Source organism: Limulus polyphemus, unplaced genomic scaffold (genome assembly GCF_000517525.1).
Source record: "Limulus polyphemus unplaced genomic scaffold, Limulus_polyphemus-2.1.2 Scaffold56, whole genome shotgun sequence".
Taxonomy (NCBI): domain Eukaryota; kingdom Metazoa; phylum Arthropoda; class Merostomata; order Xiphosura; family Limulidae; genus Limulus; species Limulus polyphemus.
This window is the reverse complement of record NW_013665666.1, coordinates 903,916-928,171: the sequence shown is the minus strand read 5'-3', so window position 1 is coordinate 928,171 and position 24,256 is coordinate 903,916. Positions and strand designations below refer to the sequence as shown.

Below are 24,256 nucleotides of genomic sequence, written 5' to 3'. Positions count from 1 at the left end.
ATCATATCACTTGCCCACGTCTTTCGTCTGACTATGTGGGCAGGTCTTAATAAGGGCTTCCGTCTAGCTGCTCTTCAATGATAACCCAATCTGTGGAGAATCCGTTGAGCAAATTTCAGATTCATCCCACCAACTTTGGCCACTTCTGCATTCATTAATCTGGGATCCATTTCAATGCTCCTCTTGACAGCCCTTTTTGTCCTCTCCGATGGACCAGGACGACCCGGACGCTGCTCAGTTGTTTCCTTGCTGTGTTTCCTGAACTGCACGATGATTCTGTTGACTATCAAATGCGGGATTTCCAAATTCTGCGAAATTTGCCGCTGACTTATTCCACCATCTGCTTGACCGACTATCATTTCTCTAACAAAATCTGACAATTCGAGGGAACCTTGAGTTCTAGGCATATTGTAGCACAAGATAATTAGTGTGCTGACAATTTTCATTTATATAGTGCTCTGTAAACACAAATTAGTTAGCATAAATCAGTTAAATGACGAAAAATTACTTATTTACTTGTGACCACTCAGTGTATGTAGTACTATTACTAAATGACAAGGAGAATCATTCTATTATATTCATATATTACCCTTATAAGATTACCAGACAGTTTATTTCAATACGTGTATTATCAATAGGAGGTCACTTGGTGTATCATCTAGATATCCATGTTATTAACACAGGGTAGAATATCTACTAGAATCCGGGTTTCGATACCCGTGGTGGGCAGAGCACAGATAGCCCTTTGTGTAGCTTTGTGCTTAATAACAAACAACAACAACAACTTCTTACAAAGTCACTAGGTGAATCATTTATCTATTATCAATACGAAGCCATCAGGAAGATTACACAAATTTACTAAGTCAGTATTTTGGATTTTCATGTGTTATCAATACAAAATCACTAGCAGGTCATTGGGATATTCATGTATTACAGATTAAATAATATTAGGCGTGGCGAGAAAAATATAAATATCATGATACCAAACAAAGGCAACGAATACATGCCTACATTCCAGGTGTATCGCAGGGGCGCTGACTTGTTTGTTGTTAAGCGCAAAGCTATACAATGAGTTATCTGTGCTGTATATGTATATCAAAAGTATTGAAATCATTTATTTTGATGTTTCTTTTTTTGCGTTATAACACTTCAAACTTACCATTGAGTCACTGGGGGGGGGGGGCTAGGAACATCGGAGAAAGTAGATCACATATTCTGTTTATTTTGTTTAGAATTTCGCGCAAAGCTATAGTAGGGCTATCTGCGTTAGCTGTCCCTAATTTAACAGTGAAAGGCTAGAGGGTAAGCAGCTAGTGAACACTACCCACTGTTAACTTTTGGGCTACTCTTGTACCAATGAATAGTGGGATTAACCGTCATATTATAACGCCCTCACGGATGAAAGGGCGAGCATGTTTGATGGGACGTGGATTCGAACCCGCGATCCTCAGATTGCGAGTCAAGCGCCCTAAACACACTGCGCCTACATACACTGAGTGTGATAAAAACATTGCAACTTATAGATGTATAGTTTCAGATTATAACATCATGGGCGTTGTTCGACATAAATACAACATATTTTCTGTGGGAGTGAAACAAGGTATTATAACTTTTTAGACTACGTTTTTGTGAGATGAAAATAACTGGTAAATAATGGGTACCTACTAGGTATGAGAATGCTGTGCCAAGTGGTTAAACGTAAGTTTAAATGTAGTATGAAGATAGTGTAATAAGCAGATGTATAGTTTCTGGTTGTGTTACGAGGATAGCAACGGTAGATGTCTATGATGCTGATGTGATATGAAGTAAAATTGAATAATATGATCAATACTTTCTGTGTACGATAGGAAACAGATTCATCAAATGTAGAGAGCTGGTAGCGCGTTATAAGAATATATACTAATACAGCAAAGTATCTTTGCAGTGGCCAGCCGTGGCGCCACGGAGAATGTCTATAACACTTATATAATTAGTTTATCGCAAATTCCCGACTGTTCGACAGTACAACGCGTTACGGATGACTTTCAGTCTGGAGTGTGATGTCACCGCTGTTTTTGAGATAGGATATCAATATAGCGAGATAAATAAGCAGTGTAAGACATTAACACATTTTAACACCATAACCGTGCCAATCTGGGGCAACATCCTCATCCATAAGGCTTTGGTTACCGAAAGAGAATCTTCGATCAAAAAAAACAAAAAAAACAAACAGTGGAACTAAATATGGCTTCTAGTACTGTTAACAAATCAAAAATCATGGATTCTAAGCTGACATAGGCTTACAAGCTTCCAGCCAAGCCTTGAAATCAACGGCAGGTTCGTTCAAATAATTGCATAGTCATCCGGTGCAGCTCCAATGGACTTTTATGCTGTTGGTCTAAATAAATGTGGTCTTGAAATTGCACTGTCCTTCGTAAGAAATTATTACAATGGAAATTACGATGTTTTGCAATATTTAGCAGTGATGGCCTTTAGATTGACCACGATGTATGATTGAAGAGGTATTTTTTAGGGAAACACAGGACATGGAACACAGTTTTAGAAAGTATGATTGATTCCTAATACATTTAAGAAACATTCTGCATGTTCCTAGTAAAAATTCCAAGTAAAAACTGATATTCTGTAAATAAATGTTAGTAAAGAATTCAGATGTGTTGTAGGTGTTCTCTGTAAGTTTTTGAGTAAAAGGAAGAAAGTGAATTTGCACATTCTGAGTATGAAGTTTGTGAAATTTATAACAGGCAGATTTTTATCTTATGAGTAAAATCAAACAAACAAATGATCAGATGTGTTTAGAGTATTTTGTGAGTGAAATATTATCCCCTCGGTACGATGAAAGTTGAACTTATTGAGGGTGTGTTGCAAATGAGTAGCAAGTAGAAATCAGTAGAAAGGCTAACTTATTCTAAATTTGTAGCAGATGGATACTGAAAATTATTTGTACTGATTTACAATTGTCAGCAAGTAGCTGAGTTCTGTGATAAGTCAAATATTGTATATTATATATGTACACATGGTTGCCTGCATACACTATAAGTGTACTAGGTACAGGTTAACAGATACAATAAATTATGCACATGAGTTTGTAATAGGTGAATGACACTAAGTAGTTGGATGTGTATTAGGTACTGTGGAACATGTATGCACTCTGGTTTGTTAAATTCTAAAGGCAATAAGATTGTGCGTTTATCTGTTGTAGTAAACTCTATATTTAAATCGTAGTAAGATCCGATGTTTGTAGCTGGTGGGATCCAATTAAATTAGGAGCACGTGGATTTATATATTACGAGTGCGATATGAATTTCTAGGACTTTAGCAAGCAACTGAAGGTGTTAGTCATGAAGAGGTGGATACACAAAACTTTATGTTTGTTAAATTTTATGACTTATACAAATAGAAAAGTTACTAACTAAAAGAATTATTTATCAACACCATTGTATTTGATATTCTAATGGAAATACCAAAGGTATGTTTCGTTATGTTTTTATTTGTCTTAGTACTTATAGTGATTATAAAAAATAACTCAACTAACATCTTCAAACCATAATATAACTTTTTTAGAATGTATCTAGAGGTCTGCAAAAATGTGAAGAGAAATACCAGATTGAAAAAACTACAGACTTCAGAAACATGGATTCTACCATACATAGGCGATGTTTTGTTGTGTTTACATCTGGAAGCTTCTCTGAACCAGGTTAGGCCTCTCAAAAGATGGACCAGGTTTGAGTCTTTGGCAGGTACATGTTTCTTCAATACTTCCGCAAAACGTAGAACTAGAATAGTCAATGGAACATAATTAAATAAGGTGTAAATCTTTAATAGTGAATGAGTTACTACTGATGTCTGTTGTGGAGGCCTTTTATAGTTATTAGAAATGGTTCTCTAATAAAGCAAGGATTAGTCGACGTAATTATTATCTTGGCCAGCGTTCACCACGTGGGACAACTCATTCTTGATGTACTGTAGCTCACTCATAGATATCCATTTACCAGAACAAGAGGGACGCTTTCTGTCTTGATTTTATTATTAGTTTAAGCCATTTATTTCACATTACAATGATTAATCGTGAAATTTAAGAATATGCCTATATGAAGTAATTAGTTGTGTCTTATTTTAATCGTGAAATTTAAGAATAAGCCTATTTGAAGTAATTAGTTGTGTCTTATTTTAATCGTGAAATTTAAGAATAAGCCTATTTGAAGTAATTAGTTATGTTTTATTTTAATCGTCAAATTTAAGAATAAGCCTATATGGTAAGCCATAGACAATTAATACGAAGCGAAGAAGAGCCATAGTACAGAATTACCTACCGATGTTTGATTAACATCTTCCATTTTATAATTCTGCTTTAGAATATAGCGAGGATGTTTATTAGTTTCTTACACCTTATTTGTTGCACCATAAGAAATAATTCTTGCTTTTTAGATTATACTTCAGTTATTCCAAAAAAAAGGGTATGATGCTAAAGTTTACAGATACAAAACATCGGTAGAAATACGTCTTCCAATAATCATCTTAGTGTTTCTTATCTACCTACCTACATGTTCTGACATATTTTACAGCCACGGTATGGCGAAGACATCTCTTAACAACTACGCAACTACTTATTGAAATACGTAGTTAAACGTATTTTTGGAACTTTCTCTTCGTTACTGGTTATCCTGCAATCTTTTAACTATCACCAACCCGATTTATTTTATATATGTTATCAAGAGCTATCATTTCAGCATGTTATCATTAAAATGCATTGGTTCCTGTTGTTGATAGTGGTTAGGCTTATCTGTTGATACTTAAAGCATTTATGAGATAAACGAGAATTTTGGAAAAATACGATTAATCTAATGCTATTATTGTGATGATTGAATGACATGTAAAATTTTATACGCTTATTTCGTATACACAGGAGCATCTTTAAAGATTAATGACTGTAAACTGGGTCTTTAAAAGGTGTTAATTATACAGTAGGCCAAAAAAAAAGGTCACGATGAAAACGGGGTTTTTACAGTAGACACAAAATACTTGATGAAAACAGGCTCTTTATAAAGTGTAAATTTTACTGTAGACACAAAATTCTTGATGAAAACGGGCTCTTTTATAAAGTGTAAATTTTATTGTAGACACAATATAGTCAATGAAAACGGGCTCTTTAATAAGTGTGAATTTTAAGATAGGTACAAAATACTCGATGAAAACGGGCTCTTTAAAAAGCGTTAACTTTTCAATAGGAAGTGTTTACTATTTACGACGTTTGTCAGTAATTATGTTGGAAGTTTTTAACACAAGCTAAGTATTTGCAAAAATTAGAATTGAAATTTGTGTAGCTTGAACGGTGAACTAAATGACGAAGTCAGCGGTCTCTAGGTCTCAGGTATAGTCGTTTTAGAGCTATATTTCATTATAGGCTATTTACCATAGAGAGGGCAGCAGGCCAGCTGCACATACAGTCGAGAGGGATTTGTTCGGCTATTTTAACCGAGAAAGGGTATTGGGCATCACTTTTAGAACGCGTTCGCAGCCGAAAATGCAGAGGAGCGTGTTCAAAGTCAATACGTCTCGATTCCTTGATCGTTAACTTTGTATGTTAACCACTTAACCACGCCCAGCCCTATAAACTCGTTCAAAATTTGGAAAGTCGAGATTAGAGATTATATATCCTATAACAGCATTTCCTGTAAGTTAGGGAATATGAAGTTCATTTTAGTGGCTTAATGACTTTTATTAATAACTCGCATTAAAAAGTCCTTTCTAGATTTAGACAAAAAAAACAACAACAACAAATAAGTAATTTCCAAATGCCCAGTGTTTAAAATCTGATAATACATGATGAATCAGTAGTTTTATAAACCACTATAACTAGAATAAGTTTCATCTTGGGTTTCAAAAACTTATTAAACCCTTGTCAAAACACAATCAATTGTATAAAAAAGAGAGAGAGAGCGGGAGGGAAAAAACATCTGATTAAATCTTGAGTAAAATGCGAACCATACGTTGGTTGGTTGTGATTAAGCACAAATCTGCACAATGGGTTATCTCTGCTCTGCCCACTACGGGTATCGAAACCCGGTTTCTAGCGTTCTAAATCGGCAGACATATCACTGTGCCACTGGGGAGCCTGAACCATACGACTATATAATATAAAAGCTTCTTCAAAGCTATTCATGTATTTTAAGGCATTATTTTTACGATCATAAATATTTTAATGTAAAAGATGGAATTACTGGTCTGGTTGTTGTTAAGCACAATCTACACAATGGGCTATCTTTGATCTGTCTACCACGGGTATCGAAATCCGATTTTTACCATCTTAAGCTTGGAGACTTTCCGCTGAGCCACTAGAGGGATGTGGAGGAATTATTATCATCAAGCAAACGAAAAGATTTTCAAAATCTTTGATGGTAGATTTTTATCTGTGTTTCTATCTAATGTTTGTGATTTTTTTTTTCTCATCGATTTTCACATTTTGATAAATCTAAATTATACAATTAAAGTTAGCTGGTCTTCTGATTTCTCCTGACTTTACGTGTGTTTGTAGTTTCTTCTCAAATTGAAAAGCTTTTTTATTGTTTAGCCAAATGTATTTTTATAATTAGCTAGTAACTTTCTTAGTTGTTGGTGGAGAAATTAAATTACGTTTGTTTCTAGATAAAAAAACAACAAAAAAACATGATAAATTACGAAAGTACTTGGTCGAGTATTTATCAAAAGAGCGTCAAAGACACACAATTATATAATAGTTTTTAAATAAATGAATATAAAGTTATACAATGTTGTGGCTGGTCTTGTGGTCATGTGTTTGTAAGCTATACTATGGTAAACATGTGACTAAGTCCTACCAATTCATCCATGAAGGAAAGCTTACATTCAGACAGCATTTGGGATATCGAGATTCTTCCATTGTGATTTTTTTTCATTTCTTATTCTACTTATTTTCCTAGTAGCGATATAACATATAACAATATGTATTTTTAAGCAGAAAAAATCGGACAGGTTAAATATTGGCCACAAAAACAAGTAGTTTTCTTGGCTTTAAACGTGATTCTCCTATAGCTGTAGAGAAGTCCGTTTTCAAACATAATGATTACTATTATTGTTAAATGTTTCGCAAGCCATTACACCTACTGAGTCAAAACTAGTATTCCACTTGTACCTACGAGAACCTAATAAATCATGTAAATAACTGCGCAAGTAGGTTATAAAGTTCTTTTAATGTGATAATAGCATTAATCTTACAGAGAATTACATTTATGGCACGTCACAAATCACGACCCTGACACCATCACATCAAGTCACCATGCTACAACCAATCCACAAATGACCTCGTTTTACAAACGATACGTCAATAACGCATTCCTGTCTTGATACTTTCTTGAAAATATATCTTGATGTAAAATAAAGCATTTATTCATAATTTCGTATCCTCTTATGTCAAAATTGATCAATGATAGGAATAAAACTGGTTCTTTACCCTAAATAGAATTTCCTAAATAGTGATCTCTAGGAAACAGATTATATTAGAAGTCGGAGAAATGATGGTTGAACACTGTGTACGGTAAACTCACCACAGGATTGAAAGGAAAGTTGACCATCTCGATCCAAACATGCAAAATACAAAAATTTACATTAGTATCCTATCGTGTTTATTAGAAAAGCTTCCCAGTGGCTCAGCGGCAAGTCTGAAGACTTATAACGCTAAAAACCAGTTTTCGATACACGTGGTGAGCACAGCACAGACAGCCCATCGTGTAGTTTTGCGCTTAACAACAAGCAAACATTTTTTAGAAAGAAACTGAGGGTCAGCAGTGTCTTTACGGAATTACAATGATTAAACCCGGGGTTCGATTCCTCGCAGCGAACAAAGCGCAGATAATCCATTTTGTAGGTTTGGACTAAAACAACAATAATAACAGAAATAAAGTTACTCCACTTAATTTATTGTAAAGAAAGCCATTGTGAAATCAAATCGTACTAAAAAGTTTATTGTATTTTTACGTACTAAAAAGGTTATCGTGTTTTTATTTACTAAAAAGGTTATCGTGTTTTATGTATAATGAAGAATAGAATAATCTTCTATATTTGTGTTATTCTAAAACATGTTCAAGGAATTAATCTAGTTCATAACACCCGTAAGAATAAGCAAAGAAGTAAAATTAAAAAGCTATTTTTATATTCTATGATAAATAAACCAAATGCGAAGCTATAGCGCAAACTCAGAACACTAAATGTATGATTGCTACCATGAAAATACATTTGCTACAATAAATTGGCTATGAAATAGCGTAAATACTGCTAGTTAACATAGAACTATTAATGATAAGCTATGAATGTGAAAGCTTTAGGAATACCAAGTTCTCGTGTTTATACAACAAATGCTGACGACCATACACATGTTTCGTTTCGCAGGATCAACTTGTTTTTTAACATACACATAACATTTCTTGATCTAGGGTCTGTGACGATCATTCTAGCTTGACTCAGTTATATTCTTCTGGTTTTTGTTCTTTATGAAAATACGCTTATCTAGGTCTTAAAAACTCGGGTAGGCGTGAAACGACTTATTGGTATCATTTTTATTATTTCTTTGTATTTTCTATTGTTTGTAACATGTAATCTAGGCTTTGAAAGCTTTATGTAGATTATAAATTGCTTATCTGTATCAATATTTAAAAATAAGTTATTAGATATGTAATTCATTATAAAACACATGATAATTAAAACTTGAGTATTTATCAAAGAAAAACCTTGATTAATGTGTTTGTTTGTTTGTTTGTTTTGAATTTCGCGCAAAGCTACACGAGGGCTATCTGCACTAGCCGTCCATAATTTAGCAGTGTAAGACTAGAGGGAAGACGGCTAGTCATCATCATCCACCACCAACTCTTGGGCTACTCTTTTACCAACGAATAGTGGGATTGACCGTCACATTATAACGCCCCCACGGCTGAAAGGGCGAGCATGTTTGGTGGGACGGGGATTCGAACCCGCGACCTGGCCATGCCGGGCCTGATTAATGTGAAGGAACCTATACCGTCTGAGATAAAATTTAGTGAACAACGCTTAATTGGTAGAAAGACCGCAAGAGGTAATTAGTTTGTTTTCTTGAAGCGCTAAACTTCACAAAGAGATATTGTGCTGTACCTGCTACAGGGACTGAACCCCAAATTTTAGCGTTATAAGCCGTTAATTTTTAATGCTGAGCTAAATACATCTGAATATAGAGACATTTGTCTTTCCATGAGACGTTGGTGTCTGAGAAATTGAATCATTACATAGAAAACACAATTTATAAATGTCCAAATCTGGTTTATTTATCTTAAAGAACCATAAAAATTCCGTAACCCATTAAAAATGCTTGAAATGTAATAAAGTACATCAATTATAACTTCTTAACTTATTTTGAAAGATTTTTCCTACGTAATATTCTCGCCCCCCCCCCAGTGGCACAGCGGTATGTCTGCGGACTTACAACGGTAGAATCCGGGTTTCGATACCCGTGGTGGGTAGAGCACAGATTGCCCATTGTGTAGCTTTGTGCTTAATTACAAACAAACATAATATTCTCAACGAAAGATAAAATGTATTAATTTAACACTACATACAAACAAAAGCACAAATATAGTGATACGTTAAAATGGCTCTGTCTATTAAATAAAAGGGGACGAAAAAGTCCCGCCTTTTCTATATTTTTTTTAACTAATGCTTATGTTTCACTAAATGTCTCTTTTTCATTTTGCTACAGTAACTTATTAACATGCTCTTCATTTATTGTTGGCTCTCCTCGTCTTGAGCCATTAGACGTTTCCGTTTGGGGATAGATCAAACATTTAGTGTTTGTTACACTAAAGATTGAAAACAGAAGATCACAACGGCAGTACACTTCAAATGGTAAAAAAGGTTTGCCACAGTGATATCAACGATTCACGTTTCGAAAAGCTGTAAAAAAAGCTGCAGTTTACGTGATTTGTATCACAAATGTTAGGCCTGTTGGTTTATAAGACTTCGCCAACTTTCAGCGTTTAAACCGTAGCTGTAAAGGTAGTTCTTAGAACAATCTTGGTGATGCTCAACTTTTGTAACGCCTTGTAGGTTTTAATTCATTGGTTCATCACGTTCTTCATGCGCATTTTGTAGTCTGTTTAGAGTTTCGCCTAGTTAGTGTGATTGGTGCTTCACCAATTATAAATATATCAAATCATATTTTTTTCTCCGTGATAATTAAAACTTTTTCTCTTTAAAGTATTTCCTAATACAACTTAAGACTCGTATTGTTCTCAGTTGTGCCTGCAAGCAGTTGGTTTTTTCTTTAACACTAAAACGTTGCGTTTCTAAATTTGACACCGCTAATGTGAGCATTTTAATATCAGAGGCACAAATCAAAGGCAAGCAGTGGTCATACAATTGAAAAGTACAGAATTTTAATAACTAGGTGGCTGGCTGGTCAATGACAAGAAGGACATCAAACCTGTAACTGATCAAGTGTGGTCAGCATTTAATAATTTGTAAAATATGTGGAAATCAAATCTTTCCTGGGACACCAAAGAAGGATTTTAATACCCTGGTGACTAGCTGGGCAATAAAGAGAATGACTTCAAATTTGGAATCTATCAAGCGTGGTCACCATGTAATAATTTGTAAAATATGTGGAAGTCAAATTTATCTTGGGATCTCAAGTGTAGTTGTAAAGTTTTATTGTTCCAAGGGACTGAGGAATGGATGGTTATTAATAAACTACAGAGGAAGCTAGATGGATGTTACACGTATTTTCTTTGCAAAGCCTTGTATGTCTCATGACAACAACATCTACTAAGTACTAAAAGAATGACAGCATTCACAGAGTCTCCATTATCATCTTCGAATTCGATGACGATGAACCCACTCTGAGACTAATAATGCTTGGAGACGGCTTGATTGGGTAATGAAGAAAAACTTTGATATATAAAGTTTTTCTTCATTACCCATTCAAGCCGTCTCCAAGCATTATTACTCCATTATCATCTGTCCCGAAGGGCCAAGTTTCGAGATCATTGGGACTTGGAAGGGAATTGTTTGTGATTTTTGTGAAATGACAGACACAGTATGGACATGGAAATGATCAAATAATGGTTTCTTCTAAGGTCATTAAAAACGTAATTGGGGTAAAAATCGATGAAATGGTTAGGCTTACGCAGAACGGGAACCATAGGGAAGTGGCGTTTGCACAATTTCGATAAACTCGTCGAATAAGACGACCATATAGATAAGATGAAAGCTGTTGTATGGGAACGATACACAATTTTTATATGAGGGATGTTCACATAATTTAGGTATGGATTATTTATAACAATGATGGACCTTAGAAGGTTGTCGTTTAACTACAATCATTTTTCATAAGTTTAAGCTCTTTATTTGTTGAATGCATTTATTTGGTTTAGAGGTAAATATTACTGTCCACATGTTATTAAGATCTCATCTTTTCTCTTAGATATTTTCTAATCCCATAATTTATTTGAGAGTAGAATAGCTTATGTTTCTTACCCGATTCTTATTCATAATACTTTTATGTTCCGTTACAGAATGGATCGATAGTGAAGTTTTGCAAATGCAAGCACTTTATAATAAGAAAAAAACAAAACTCAGAAGGAAAATACCCTGGAAAATGAAGTGCTATCAGGGCATATTGAAACTGATGTCTTTAGGACACTTCGGATGTCTACCTATATATTATCTGGAGTTGGATTCCATTCAAAGCAATAATGAATCTGGAAAACCTTGCTCCGAGAAAACGGAAAAGAACAAACCTTCAGCTCAACAGAATCAACACTTAAGAAACGTGTCTCCAACAATGTATTCTTTGTTTGCCCCACCACCGTCACTTCTCGTACCTCATTGCTGTGCTTCATACCCCCAGAAAAAACGAACTGTGCAAGAGACTGTATCAAAATCATTGGATATGATTCAGTCTATACTTTCTGGGAGACATTTTGTGTCTAGACAGAGAACAAGAAAGTTTCTGTTGTTTACGAGATATTCTGAGCCATCGGAAAATTTCCAACGTTCCCTTGAAGTAGAATTTCGAAAAGAAATAGGCGAGTAAAATATGCCAAAGTCTAGGTAAATCACTCGTTCAATAATATGTTATACATTTTATTTAAATTTTTTTTTGTTTACCAATATTGTGGTTATTCTATAAAGACAAATAAAGTTGTATTAAATAATGCAATTAACTGTGTGAAAATTTTTGTACCTAATTTTTACCTAAGATGATGAAAAAATTTTCACTATCTCCTTTATAAATTTTTCAAGTTGCAAATCACTTACCACTGTATCATAATATATCTTAGAAAAATAATCCTATATCATGGATTGAGTGCAATATTTATCAGTGTATTAATGTATACAATAACAGACACATTTATTCATAATAATAACGAGAAATGTAAAAAAAAAAAAAACTCTTGACATAAATATTATACACCGTTTTCATTTTTGTATAATTAATTGATTATCAGTTATTTGCTGTAGTAAACTGAAATTATTAAGGAGTAACTTTCATGGTGATAGATGAAAAAATATTAACGATACCAAAGAAAAAAAAGATCCTGCATGTTGACATCTGTAAGATTAATCACATTATATATTTTAGGTTAATTTTAATAAGTAAATGTGTTTCCAAGTGACGTACTTTGTATTACTTATACGTACCAGTTATATACATCTTCCATCTGTAAAGTAAGATATATTTAGTATATTATTTATTGAAGGTGATATACTATTTCAGCTTCATTAATGTTTCTAATTACATTTTTAATGATTGAAACTATACACGAGACTTTACCCCACGGTTATTCAGCTTCTTTTGCTGTACAAATAGTAAGAATAAAGTAGGGGTTTTAGCTAAAAATATGAAAGTAGGGGGTGATAATCAATGAAAATTCACACTCTATTGTATCTGGATAATATCTACAGAGACATGACGTGGAGAACTACTAACAATCAAGAATTACTCGAGAAAGAAGTTAATGAAGTTGAAAAATAGCTGATGCCCACACGTGACTCGAACACGTCTAGGGATAAATCTTGGAAATGAGTTCTGTACCACAGCTGACACCCTCACATGAATCAAACGTCTCTAGAGAACAGCAATGGAGAGGAATTTTGTACAGCAGCTGACAGCTTCAAATGAAATAAATATGTCTAGGGAAAAATCTTGGAGACGAATTTTATACAACAGCTGACACACTTTCAGGAATTGAACGTGTCTAAGGAAGAATCTTGGAGACGAATATTATGCAACTGCTGACACCCTTTCAGGAATTGAACGTGTCTCGGGAAGAATCTTGGAGACGAATTTTATACAACTGCTGACACCCTTTCAGTAATGGAACGTGTCTAGGGAAGAATCTTTGAGACGAATTTTATACAACTGCTGACACCCTTTCAGTAATGGAACGTGTCTAGGGAAGAATCTTGGAGACGAATTTTATACAGCTGCTAACACCCTTTCAGGAATTGAACGTGTCTAAGGAAGAATCTTGGAGACTAATTTTATACAACTGCTGACACCCTTTCAGGAATTGAACGTGTCTAGGGAAGAATCTTGGAGACGAATTTTATACAAATGGTGACACCCTTTCAGGAATTGAACGTGTCTAGAGAAGAATCTTAGAGACAAATTTTATACAAATAACTGACATCCTCACATGAGTCAAAAGTGTCTGGAGAACAGTAAAGAAGAGGAGTTTTATAAAACAGCTGACAGAATCAGATGAATTAAACGAGTTTAGAGAAACGTTTTGGAGACGAATTATTTAGAACAGTTGATACTCTCATATGAATCTAGTGTGTTAACAGAACAATTGTGAAGACGAACTTTATACAACAGCTGACACTACCACACGAATCGAATATGTTTAGAGAAGAATCTTGGGGACTAGTTTTGTACAACAATTGACATCCTTATACGAATTCAACGTGTCTAGAAAATAATCTTGGAGAGGCATTCTGTACAACAGCTGGTACCCTCACATGAATCGAGTATGTTTAGAGAAGAATCTTGGGGACTAGTTTTGTACAGCATTTGACATCCTCACATGAATCGAACTTGTCAAGAAAACAATCTTGTAGAATAGTTTTGTACAACAGCCGACACTCTTAGATGAATCTAGCGTGTTTAGAAAACAATTTTAAAGACGAATTCCGTTCAACAGCTGACTTCTTCACATGAATTGAACGTGTGTAGAGAAGAATCTCGGAAATGAATTTTACAGAATATCACATTCTGTAGAGGAGTTTTTACAATAGCCAACACTGTTAGATGAATTGGCGTGAGTGTATATAAAACTCTTAGGGAGAAACTCTCTACAACAAACGTGTCTTACCTACCTACTTATAGCTATAGCTGTCTCCTAGATTTATGTATTGTCTTGTGTATCTCGTAAATGTTTTCTGAATAGCTTCAAAGGAGGAACTGAATAGTGAAATTAACAAAACTGAGTGTCTTTATATCTTAGACATGTTTTAGGTTATAGGAAAGCTCACAAATGAGAAGTTTGAAATATTATACAAACTGTATTTCTAATTCTGATTTTTTGAAATCATAAAATGCTTAAGCTCTTCAATCTATTGCTCCTAGTTTGTATGAGTAAATGGTTTACAGTTAATGGACTAATGTCGTTAAATAAGAGCCAGGCTTAACATTTGGAAGCAAGCCATGGAGATTCTATTGCGCATTCTCTGAGCGATGAAATTACGTCTTGAAAGAAGAAAACATAACGTTCTGCCTACTTAAATACGAGTAGAAATGCTATACATTACAGTTAACGACAAGAAACAAAAACAAAGAAAGATTATAGGTTGGAATGGCATGGCTTTATTAACTCACGCAATTTAAGAAACAAATGAGAACTTTAGCTAAAACATATGTAGAACCGAAAGATGTTTGTTTCATGGTGATAAACGTTATAAGAGAAAAAGCGTGTCCTATTTAAACTTAAGCATACAACAGTTGTAAAATAAGAACACACATATTATTCGAAATAATGTATTTTATACCTTTAAACCGAAATTATGATACATTATTCGTATAATTTCCTATTTAAAGAAAGAATCATATTACAATTTATAGCAATCTCTTGTTTGTGTGTAATGTGAGAAAATATTTCCTATTCATACGAAACCTTCCTTGCTTTTCACACGACGTTACGAAACATTTACTTAGACTATTGCCATTATATTTTTCATCTTAGCTCAGAACTAAAATATAAAATATTGTTTTTCAAAACAAAATGTGAAAGAGTAATACAACACTACTTGTAAATAAAGCTACAGGGAATAAATTTAAGCACGTTCATGTTTCTTATGTAGCTCCTTGAGTAGAACGAAAAACCTTTTAATCATCTCAGTCTAATATCCTAAAAGATATCTACGAAAACCAATAGATAATATACGTTTGAGTATTCCAAAGCTGGCACGATACCATAATGTGCAGCTTTTACTTGGATACATCTCGAGTTAACATTTTGTCCGCTCGACTGGGGTCCAGGGGTCCAAAGATATTTCGGCATGGAGTATCAGCTTCCAAAGAAGTAAAGAATTCTGTGACCAATTTCTTAAAGCGATCAATTGATAGGCCTCCCCGTTGTTTATCTTCTTCCTGTAAAATAGTTGTATATTTTATTACAAAATAAAGCTATAGGCGCTTTGAAAGTTAGCATATTCCAGTTGTTGTACAACTTATAAAACATATTAAATAAATTATTTTACGTAATATATTCTATGTGTATTTAATATATTATGCACAAGACAAGTGTTAATGAGCTCGATTCAAAGGTTCACTCTTTTATATGTTGTTTCTATAAAACTCTTATTTTGAATCATCTTTAAAATACACTTCACATGTTGAGGAGGAACAGCATGTTTTAGAGGTTAGTGATTTGGACTCATAGTCGAAAGGTTGAAGGTTCGAGGCTTACTCACATGTTGTTCACCTGAGTAAGGCACTCTACTTAGCTGGGTGCTTCCATCTACGTAGCTGTATAAGCACCAGCATGTATCTAAGAGTTAACCTGTGATGGAATGACATCCTATCCAGGAGGAATGTGTTACAATTTTCACTCTTTTGTGAAACAGGAAAACGGAGTTATGCACCAGTCGTATGTGCCTTTTGAGACGTCAAAGATTAACTTAAACGTCGAATTCGCTACCTAAGCTTATTTGAATGGTATAATTCATAAGATGGATTTTCAGAACTTAACTTTTAAAATATTGAAAATGTTCTTTTAATTTTCATCATTATATGTTATTTCATTTATAACTTTTATTTTAAATAATAAACCGTCTTAGACATGAAGTGTGCAACTCACATTCAGCATTGAGTTGAAGGCGTCATCAATCCCTTTCAAACTTGTGACGTAACACCACAGAACAGAACCAAAGCGGTATTCTTCTTTGTCCCACATATTGTCACCTTGAGGTCGGTAGCGAAAAGTGTATATTTATTAAGTTATAAGCTGAAGTAAACTGTTAAACGAGTTCTGGAAATTCAAAGCAACACATTTAACAAGTTCTGTGGTGACAGCAACACATTTAACAAGTTCTAAGGGATCACAGCAACACATTTATGAAGTACTACGAGCTATAGCAACATTTAACAAGTTCTGTGGTGACGGAAACACATTTAACAGGTTCTCTGCGTCACACGAACACATTTAACAACTTCTAGGGGTTATACCAACAGATTTAACAACTTCTAGGGATCACACCAACAGATTTAACAACCTCTAGGGGTCACACCAACAGATTTAACAAATTTGAAAGGTGGTGGAAAAGAATAACTTTATTCAACGTGTTCTAGAAATGTTTAAGAAAAACATTTTTTGCCTACTTGTGAAAATTAATAAGAATAACTCTTTTTATCGAGTTCTATAAGCAAAGAAGAAAGTTTATTTTAGTCAGTTTGAAAAGGCAAGAGAGAAAACTCTTATTTAGTTTCAGATAGAGAAATAAAAAACTATTTTGTTGTTACTATGCCTTGGAATTTGATAAATACCTTTTTCTACTGACTGAGCTCTAGGTATTAACAGAGAAGTCTCTGTTCTTGCAATGTTTTGGAAATGTATATAGAATACTTTATTTTAACGAGTACAAGGCGTTAAGAAGGAACATTTTTTCATTAAGTTCATAAGGTTTTTGTAGAAAACTTTCTTTTATTGAGTTTCTGAAGCTACCCAAAATCATTTATTTTACTGAGTTCTAGAAGCTCAAAGAGAAAACGTTCTTTTTTTACTGATATGTAGAGTTGACAGAGAGAGGTTTCTTTACTTATGTTTCGAAATAAACTTACGTATATATTTTGTTGATGTTCGGCAGTAACAGTATTTGGCAATAAATACCATTATAATTTATATTGTTTAAGCCTATTTTAATACTTAATAACTGATCAAAAGATAAAAAGAAATATATGACTTTCCCTTTTTCTTCGTTTCTTTTCATTTGAATATTTTAATTGAAATATGCAAATTGTCTACAACCCAAAGAGAAACTATATAATTTACAGTCTTCAATATTTAGTTATTTTTATTTGAGATATTCTAAAACAGATCACTTAAAGATTTTAAATGTTACTCTTTATTCCGTATGATACACTCTATTCAACAATTGATTTCTCAAACTTTGTCTACTAGTTTTAGTTAAATTCCTTTGTAGCTGTCTATGTAAATATTGAAATGAAGGAAAAGTAATTGTACTGTGTATTTTTACAAAAAGTTTCCGATAAAGAACGAAAGAACGAATGTCTAGTTTCGTTTTAAGAAAGGTTCCTTACTGTAATTTGAAAAAATATATATCTATCTTTTACCAGGTAGAAATGATTTATTTTGACATAAACTTCTGGTAAACAAAACAAGTAATTTAAAGTAGTTACCATTTTTGTCTACCATGTAAAAAACTTCAGTAGCCAAGTTTTGCAGAAAGTCAGGCAATTCCTCGAATTTCTGCGTTTTGCTAGTCAAAACAAACATGAAATTCACAAGGTCAGTGAATTGAACCTGCCCTTCCTAGTAGTCAGAAAAAAAAAGAGAAATATATATATAAATCATTGTTGTAGTTAAATATAAGTTCTATAGGCATTTATATTTTTAGAAAAATATATTTAACTTTATTAACCAAAATGCTACTCTAAAATTACATATTTATATTATGGAATATTTATAACTTGTGCCACTTACGTCTTAATTTCATAATTATGGTAAATATATAAGGTAGGAAATTTTTGTTTGTTTCTAATTAAGCATAAAGCTACATAATGGGCTATCTGGTCTCTGCCCACCACGGGTATCGAAACCAAGATTCTAGCGTTGTAAGTCCGCAAACATACCGCTCTGCCACTGGGGGCGTTAAGGTAGTCTTTCCATTAAGGCAATTTTCTCTTTGCTCTTAAGATTCCCTATTTTTTTTCCTAGAATCTGGAATAAGATTGTTTTCACCCAGAATGAAACGTTCATAATCAAATCTGTGAACTTAAAGTATAGTATTTCTATATCAAGATAACATGCATAGGCCCGGGATGGCCATGTGGTTAGGGCGCTCGACTCGCAATCTGAATCCCCGTCCCACCAAACATGTTCGCCCTTTCAGCCGTGGGGGCGTTATAATGTGACGGTCAATCCCACTATTCGTTGGTAAAAGAGTAGCCCAAGAGTTGGTGGTGGGTGGTGATGACTAGCTGCCTTCCCTCTAGTCTTACACTGGTACATTAAGGACGGCTAGCGCAGATAACCCTCGTGTAGCTTTGCGCGAAATTCAAAACAAACCAAACAATTATATGCATTGATTTTTAAAGTATTTAAATAAAAAGGTTAATTTTGCGGATATTTTTTACGAGGGTCTAGTGATTAGGAAGTTACAAATTTTCTTAGACGTGTGTATTTGTCTGGTAAAAGTATAAAAAAAACTCACTAAGAATCCAAACGTTTGTCAGAAGTTTCAAAAGCTGAACTAGCATAACATTTGTATTTCTCTTGGGAGTAACTTCTCATACAAGTCAGAGTGATGTTATGATTTTCGTTCAAATAACAGCGGATATCGTAAGGATTGACATTTTTTTCTTTTCTTAATTAAGGCATAAAATCTCTACACATTATATTTATTATTGATCTAGAAACGTGGCGTAACATATTTTATTTTGGTTTTAGATTGTATTTTTACTACTTGGTTAGAATAAAAAAATCCTTAAGGACATTATCTGGGCCAAAATGATGTTATTTTCTGTTTTACTTTTATTTTTTTACTAAATGTTCAGTAAATATCTAGCATGAGAACAAGCAGACGTTAATAACATGTTACCCTCTAAGTGATATAGATAACAAATCAGTAGGACAAGGCGATCTTACAGTGTCTCCTCCTATGTCAGAGCACAAACTTTCCCACATTTTCCGGCTATGTGTTAGATACTTTTCATGGATCCCTTCGTCGTATTTGCCACTGTTTTGTTGAAAAGTAGTCCTCTATAAACATGAAGAAAGGAGACAACAATTAAAACTTTCGTAAATATGCAAAGCTCAGCAAGAAAAAGTCTATGCGACTTCACAGGTTTTGGCAAATAGATAACTGATATTATTCAGCTCCTAGGCGACTTCACAGGTTTTGGCAAATAGATAACTGATATTATTCAGCTCATATGCGACTTCACAGATTTTGGCTAATAGATAACTGATATTATTCAGTTCCTATGCGACTTCACAGGTTTTGGCAAATAGATAACTGATATTATTCAGCTCCTAGGCGACTTCACAGGTTTTTGGCAAATAGATAACTGATATTATTCAGCTCATATGCGACTTCACAGATTTTGGCTAATAGATAACTGATATCTCGTATGCGACTTCACAGGTTTTGGTGAATGGATAACTGGAATCATTCAGTGAGGTAACATCGAAAGAAAGAATTTGAAAGCATCATTTGATATATAATATAAGATATTCTGAATTCCATAATATACCTGCAATATCCTTATATGAACGAAATAAAATCTCAGATATGACGAAGTTATGCTTGAAATAATAATATCTATAAATCATCGAAGAACCACTGTGTAGTTTGTTTGTTTGTGGTAAAGCCCAAAGCCGTACAACGGCTAGCTGTGCTGTGTCCACAACAAGGACTGAACAACAAATTTTAGCTTAGAAGCTACCAAGCCTACTGCTGCACTGTCGAGGAGTCGGTACAGTTTGAAAGAAATACGATAGATAAATTAATGTATAGATTCAACGATACTGTATTTTATAGATAAACAGAAGCATAGATTCAACGATACTGTATTTTATAGATAAACAGAAGCATATATTCAACGATACTGTATTTTATAGATAAACAGAAGCATAGATTCAACGATACTGTATTTTATAGATAAACAGAAGCATAGATTCAACGATACTGTATTTTATAGATAAACAGAAGCATAGATTCAACGATACTGTATTTTATAGATAAACAGAAGCATAGATTCAACGATACTGTATTTTATAGATAAACAGAAGCATAGATTCAACGATACTGTATTTTATAGATAAACAGAAAAATAGATTCAACGATACTGTATGTTAAAGATATAAAGAAGCATATATTTAACGATACTGTATTTTATAGATAAAAAGAAGCATAGATTTAACGATATTTCATAGATAAATCACCGTCTATTTAATACCCTAACATGTTTTCGCCTGTTGGTTAGACCGCTCGAATCCCTCTCACCGAATATGCTTGCCCTTGAAACCGTGGAGGCATTATATTGTATTGGTCAATCCCACTATTCTTTGTTAAAAGAGTATCCCAAGCGTTTGTGGCGAGTGGCGTTGACTAACTGCCTTTCCTCAAGTCTATCACTTTAAAATTAGGGACGGCTAGCTGGAGAGGAGATGGATGGGCAACAGGTAGAATCTGATCGAGAATTACCGATGATGTATTAGTATCTAAGGTGCCCCAACAGTCGTCCTTTGGACTAAAAAATAACTTTGATCACAAACAGAGATAAGATTTAATGATCTTGAATTGTTACAAATATAATAACAGTAAACTTAATAATCTCTTATTTTGTATAGAAATAGAATTAATAACTAACTATTTAAGGACAAAAAGATGTAGGATTAAGCATTTGGTAATTTTCTAAGGATCAACAAGTGGACATGCTGAACGATACAGTATTATTAAAGCTTGTAAATAAAATTATCTAAATATAAATTAAACATGAACATCAAAGTTGAGTTTGAAACTTACCAATGCCAACAATTCATAATCCGCCCAAGAGATATAGCCATTTTTATCAGCATCTAATAAAGAACGAAGTAAGAAAAGATTTGTGTACTATTAAAATTTCTTTAGAAAAAAAAATGAATTTATACACTATTTTCTCTCTGCCATAGTGGTAAAAATGTATAACAATGGCATAAGCTTAAACGTTTGAAACACAAAAGGTTTGAGTATGGCAATCCTATCTCGTGAAGTTTGTTGGATTCGAAACCGCGACTTTACCTTCCTTGCAGATGCCCTGACCAATTAAGATACTGCATATTGAATGCATGACCCCTGTTTTGTTGGTTATTAGGTACGGAACATAGTTCAACATTGTTCCAAAATTGTGTCACGTGATTTCGAGGGTTGTATCTAGTTTTCAAGATGTGTCAACTTAGATGACTGAAGTTAGCAGTGTCACTATTTCGAGTCAGCCAGGTTCCAGCTTCTACTTCTTCAGGAAATACATAGAAATATCACAGACGTTATTGTCCGGTTTAAATCCAAATTTACTTGTTTAATCCAACGTTAGTAAACATTCACACCTTTATATTATTTCTTCTTTCAGACCACAAAACACAATAATTTGATTAATCAATTAAGTAATGTCATTCACATAACTTTTTTTAAAGTTTATTTACAAAGACTGTCCATGGAAAAAGTTTTGTTAAGTTTTAAATGCATAATAGGCTATAATTAATATTATATTAATTATTATTATATTATTATAATATGAATGGACTAACGAGATTCCCACTGTCCCTATCTACTATCTAGCGAAACCACAGCCAAGGGAACGGGCTTGGAAAAATCAGGACTTATATTAATTTGATGTAATAGAGCTATAGTTGAAGAAATAATAATCTTAGCATTTACTTGTAAAATTTGATTTCAAGAGAAAGCAAAAATGAGCAGGAGTATGATTACAAAAAAGATTTAGGTATGGCTCACTGGAAAGAGTTTGTCCAGCTTTGGCGTTTTGTTACTTTATACGTAGGCATATAAAGTTGACGATAAGGTCTTAATTTTCTTTAAGAATGTTTTTTCTGCAAAATATATTAAAGTACCGACAAAGTGAACACCATAGAAAAATACAATCTACATGTTCGATATTACCATATGTTTAGATTTAACCTTCTAGTTACAGACTTGAGAATCGATGTTTCCGTCAAAATAACTGGCACAGCCGATTTAGCTTTCGTCTGTAAAACAACACGGTTAGAATTGATTATATTTAAAAAAACGATGTCTAGACACAAAAGAAGATTTGTGTTACAATAATCACCTCGATAAACAAGTGATGATTTTGTTTTCAAATAACACAACAGGAATGTTTTCCAAAAAATAAAGACTTAATTTTACGGCCGGGTGGTTAGCGTACTTGAACTTTGAATCCGAGGGTTTATAGATCGCGGCCTTATGCTGCAAAAACATGCCTCGCAATTTGGTTAGGTGGATTATAAAAATGTCGGTCAATTTTCCACTATCCGGTCAGAAAGAGTAACCCACGAGTCGGCGGTGGGTGCTACTAACTAGCTTACTTCCCTCTAGTCCAACTCGGGGACAAAATATATATGAAACAAACAAATATAGAGGTACATAAAATCATTCCTACTCTTTTTTTTTAGCTTATGAAGAAACCATGGCAACTTGCGTATTATTCTTTTGAAACCACTACTAACCAAAGCTGAATTATTAACACAGGCCTATTGTAGTCTGAGGTAATCTCCGTTACGTCCAGAACCGGATGTCAGTATAAAGGAAACAAACGGTCGCCTAGGGAGGTCGATTTATAAGCAACTAAACGCATTTCATAGAAAAAAAACGTTATGATGTCTTATATTATTTTATGGATCTGTATTATCCAGGTTGTACCACTATAACTTTGTCTATGTTTTTATCTTTGAGCTGTTGTTCGTATTATTTCTGAATTTCTGAGAAAATAAATATTGTATCAACATCACTAATTAATTGTATACATTAATTAAAATTAAAATAATTCCTTGTAAAGGTTAGAAATTTTCTTGACATAAAAGGAAAAAGGATGATCGGTACATTTCACTTATAGGATCTAACGATTACTTTATGAAGAGAATGTGTGGTGCTGATCTACATAACTATAGTTATAATCTTTACATTGCAGCTTAAAAAACTAACCTTGATAAGACTGGATAATCTATATTAATATGTGCTTTTTATTTACAAAATATGACTTTTATCTTTTTTTTGTCAGTCAAGGGATATCGGTATTAAAATTCCATCAAGTGGGACAACTGCTTGCAAAGCATTGGCAGATTTAGAAAAAAAGAAATATTTCGATTATTTGTATGTTAAAATAGAAACATGGCACATGGTTCGTGCATGTACCACAATGATACAAAATTTTTACTACTTATTAGTTTTTTTGCTGCAGTTTAAATGTTTAAAAAGTATTTAATTTTCTCAGTAATTTAGTAATCATTTACCTGTTGGTTTGGTTTTTAATAAATTGCTTTTATAAATGCAAAATGTTCAATAATATTTTTTATATCGAAATGCTTTTTTAGTTTTATACAAATTTACATGAGACACAAGTGTAGGAAAATATTAAAAAAAAAATATAACTTATTGTAGTCTACTTTTCGGTTTCTAAGCTGTCTTTATTCCTACGTAATTCTAGAGCTAGATCCGAGTTAGGGAGTAATTTCTAAAGTTAATGCCTCCCCGTGGCTCAGCGGGAAGTCTGAGGGCTTATAACGCTACCAATTTGTTTCGATACCCGTGGTGGGCACAGCAAAAACAGTCCACTTGTGTTCAACAACAAAAAAATCATTAACGTTTATTCCTGACCGTCCGTGTTATCGTCCCATCTCTCGATGGGAGAAAGAGAAAACAGAAGGAAAACTATGAAGTGTCGTTAACTTATTAATGTACGACGTACATGAGAAATATAAGTGTACAAGTTTCTGGACTGGTGAATAATCCTTCGTCAGGTGTTACAGAACATTAAAGAATC

The 24,256-nt window shown here is 33.7% G+C and overlaps 1 protein-coding gene across 3 annotated transcripts in view; it reads right to left on the bottom strand.

Moving 5' to 3' along the window:
- Nucleotides 1–14,822: 14,822 nt before the first annotated feature.
- Nucleotides 14,823–24,256, bottom strand: part of LOC106463975 (sarcoplasmic calcium-binding protein 1-like) — a 62,258-nt gene continuing 52,824 nt past the window's right edge. For all 3 annotated transcript variants that reach the window (XM_022391871.1, XM_013924087.2, XM_013924080.1), the window contains 5 exons: nucleotides 21,247–21,299; nucleotides 19,365–19,478; nucleotides 17,897–18,029; nucleotides 16,338–16,441; nucleotides 14,823–15,628 (listed from right to left, as the gene is read on the bottom strand). In XM_022391871.1, coding sequence (XP_022247579.1) covers nucleotides 15,467–15,628; nucleotides 16,338–16,441; nucleotides 17,897–18,029; nucleotides 19,365–19,478; nucleotides 21,247–21,299 — 566 coding nt within the window. In that variant the 3' untranslated portion in view covers nucleotides 14,823–15,466. The remainder of the gene's footprint in view (nucleotides 15,629–16,337; nucleotides 16,442–17,896; nucleotides 18,030–19,364; nucleotides 19,479–21,246; nucleotides 21,300–24,256) is intronic.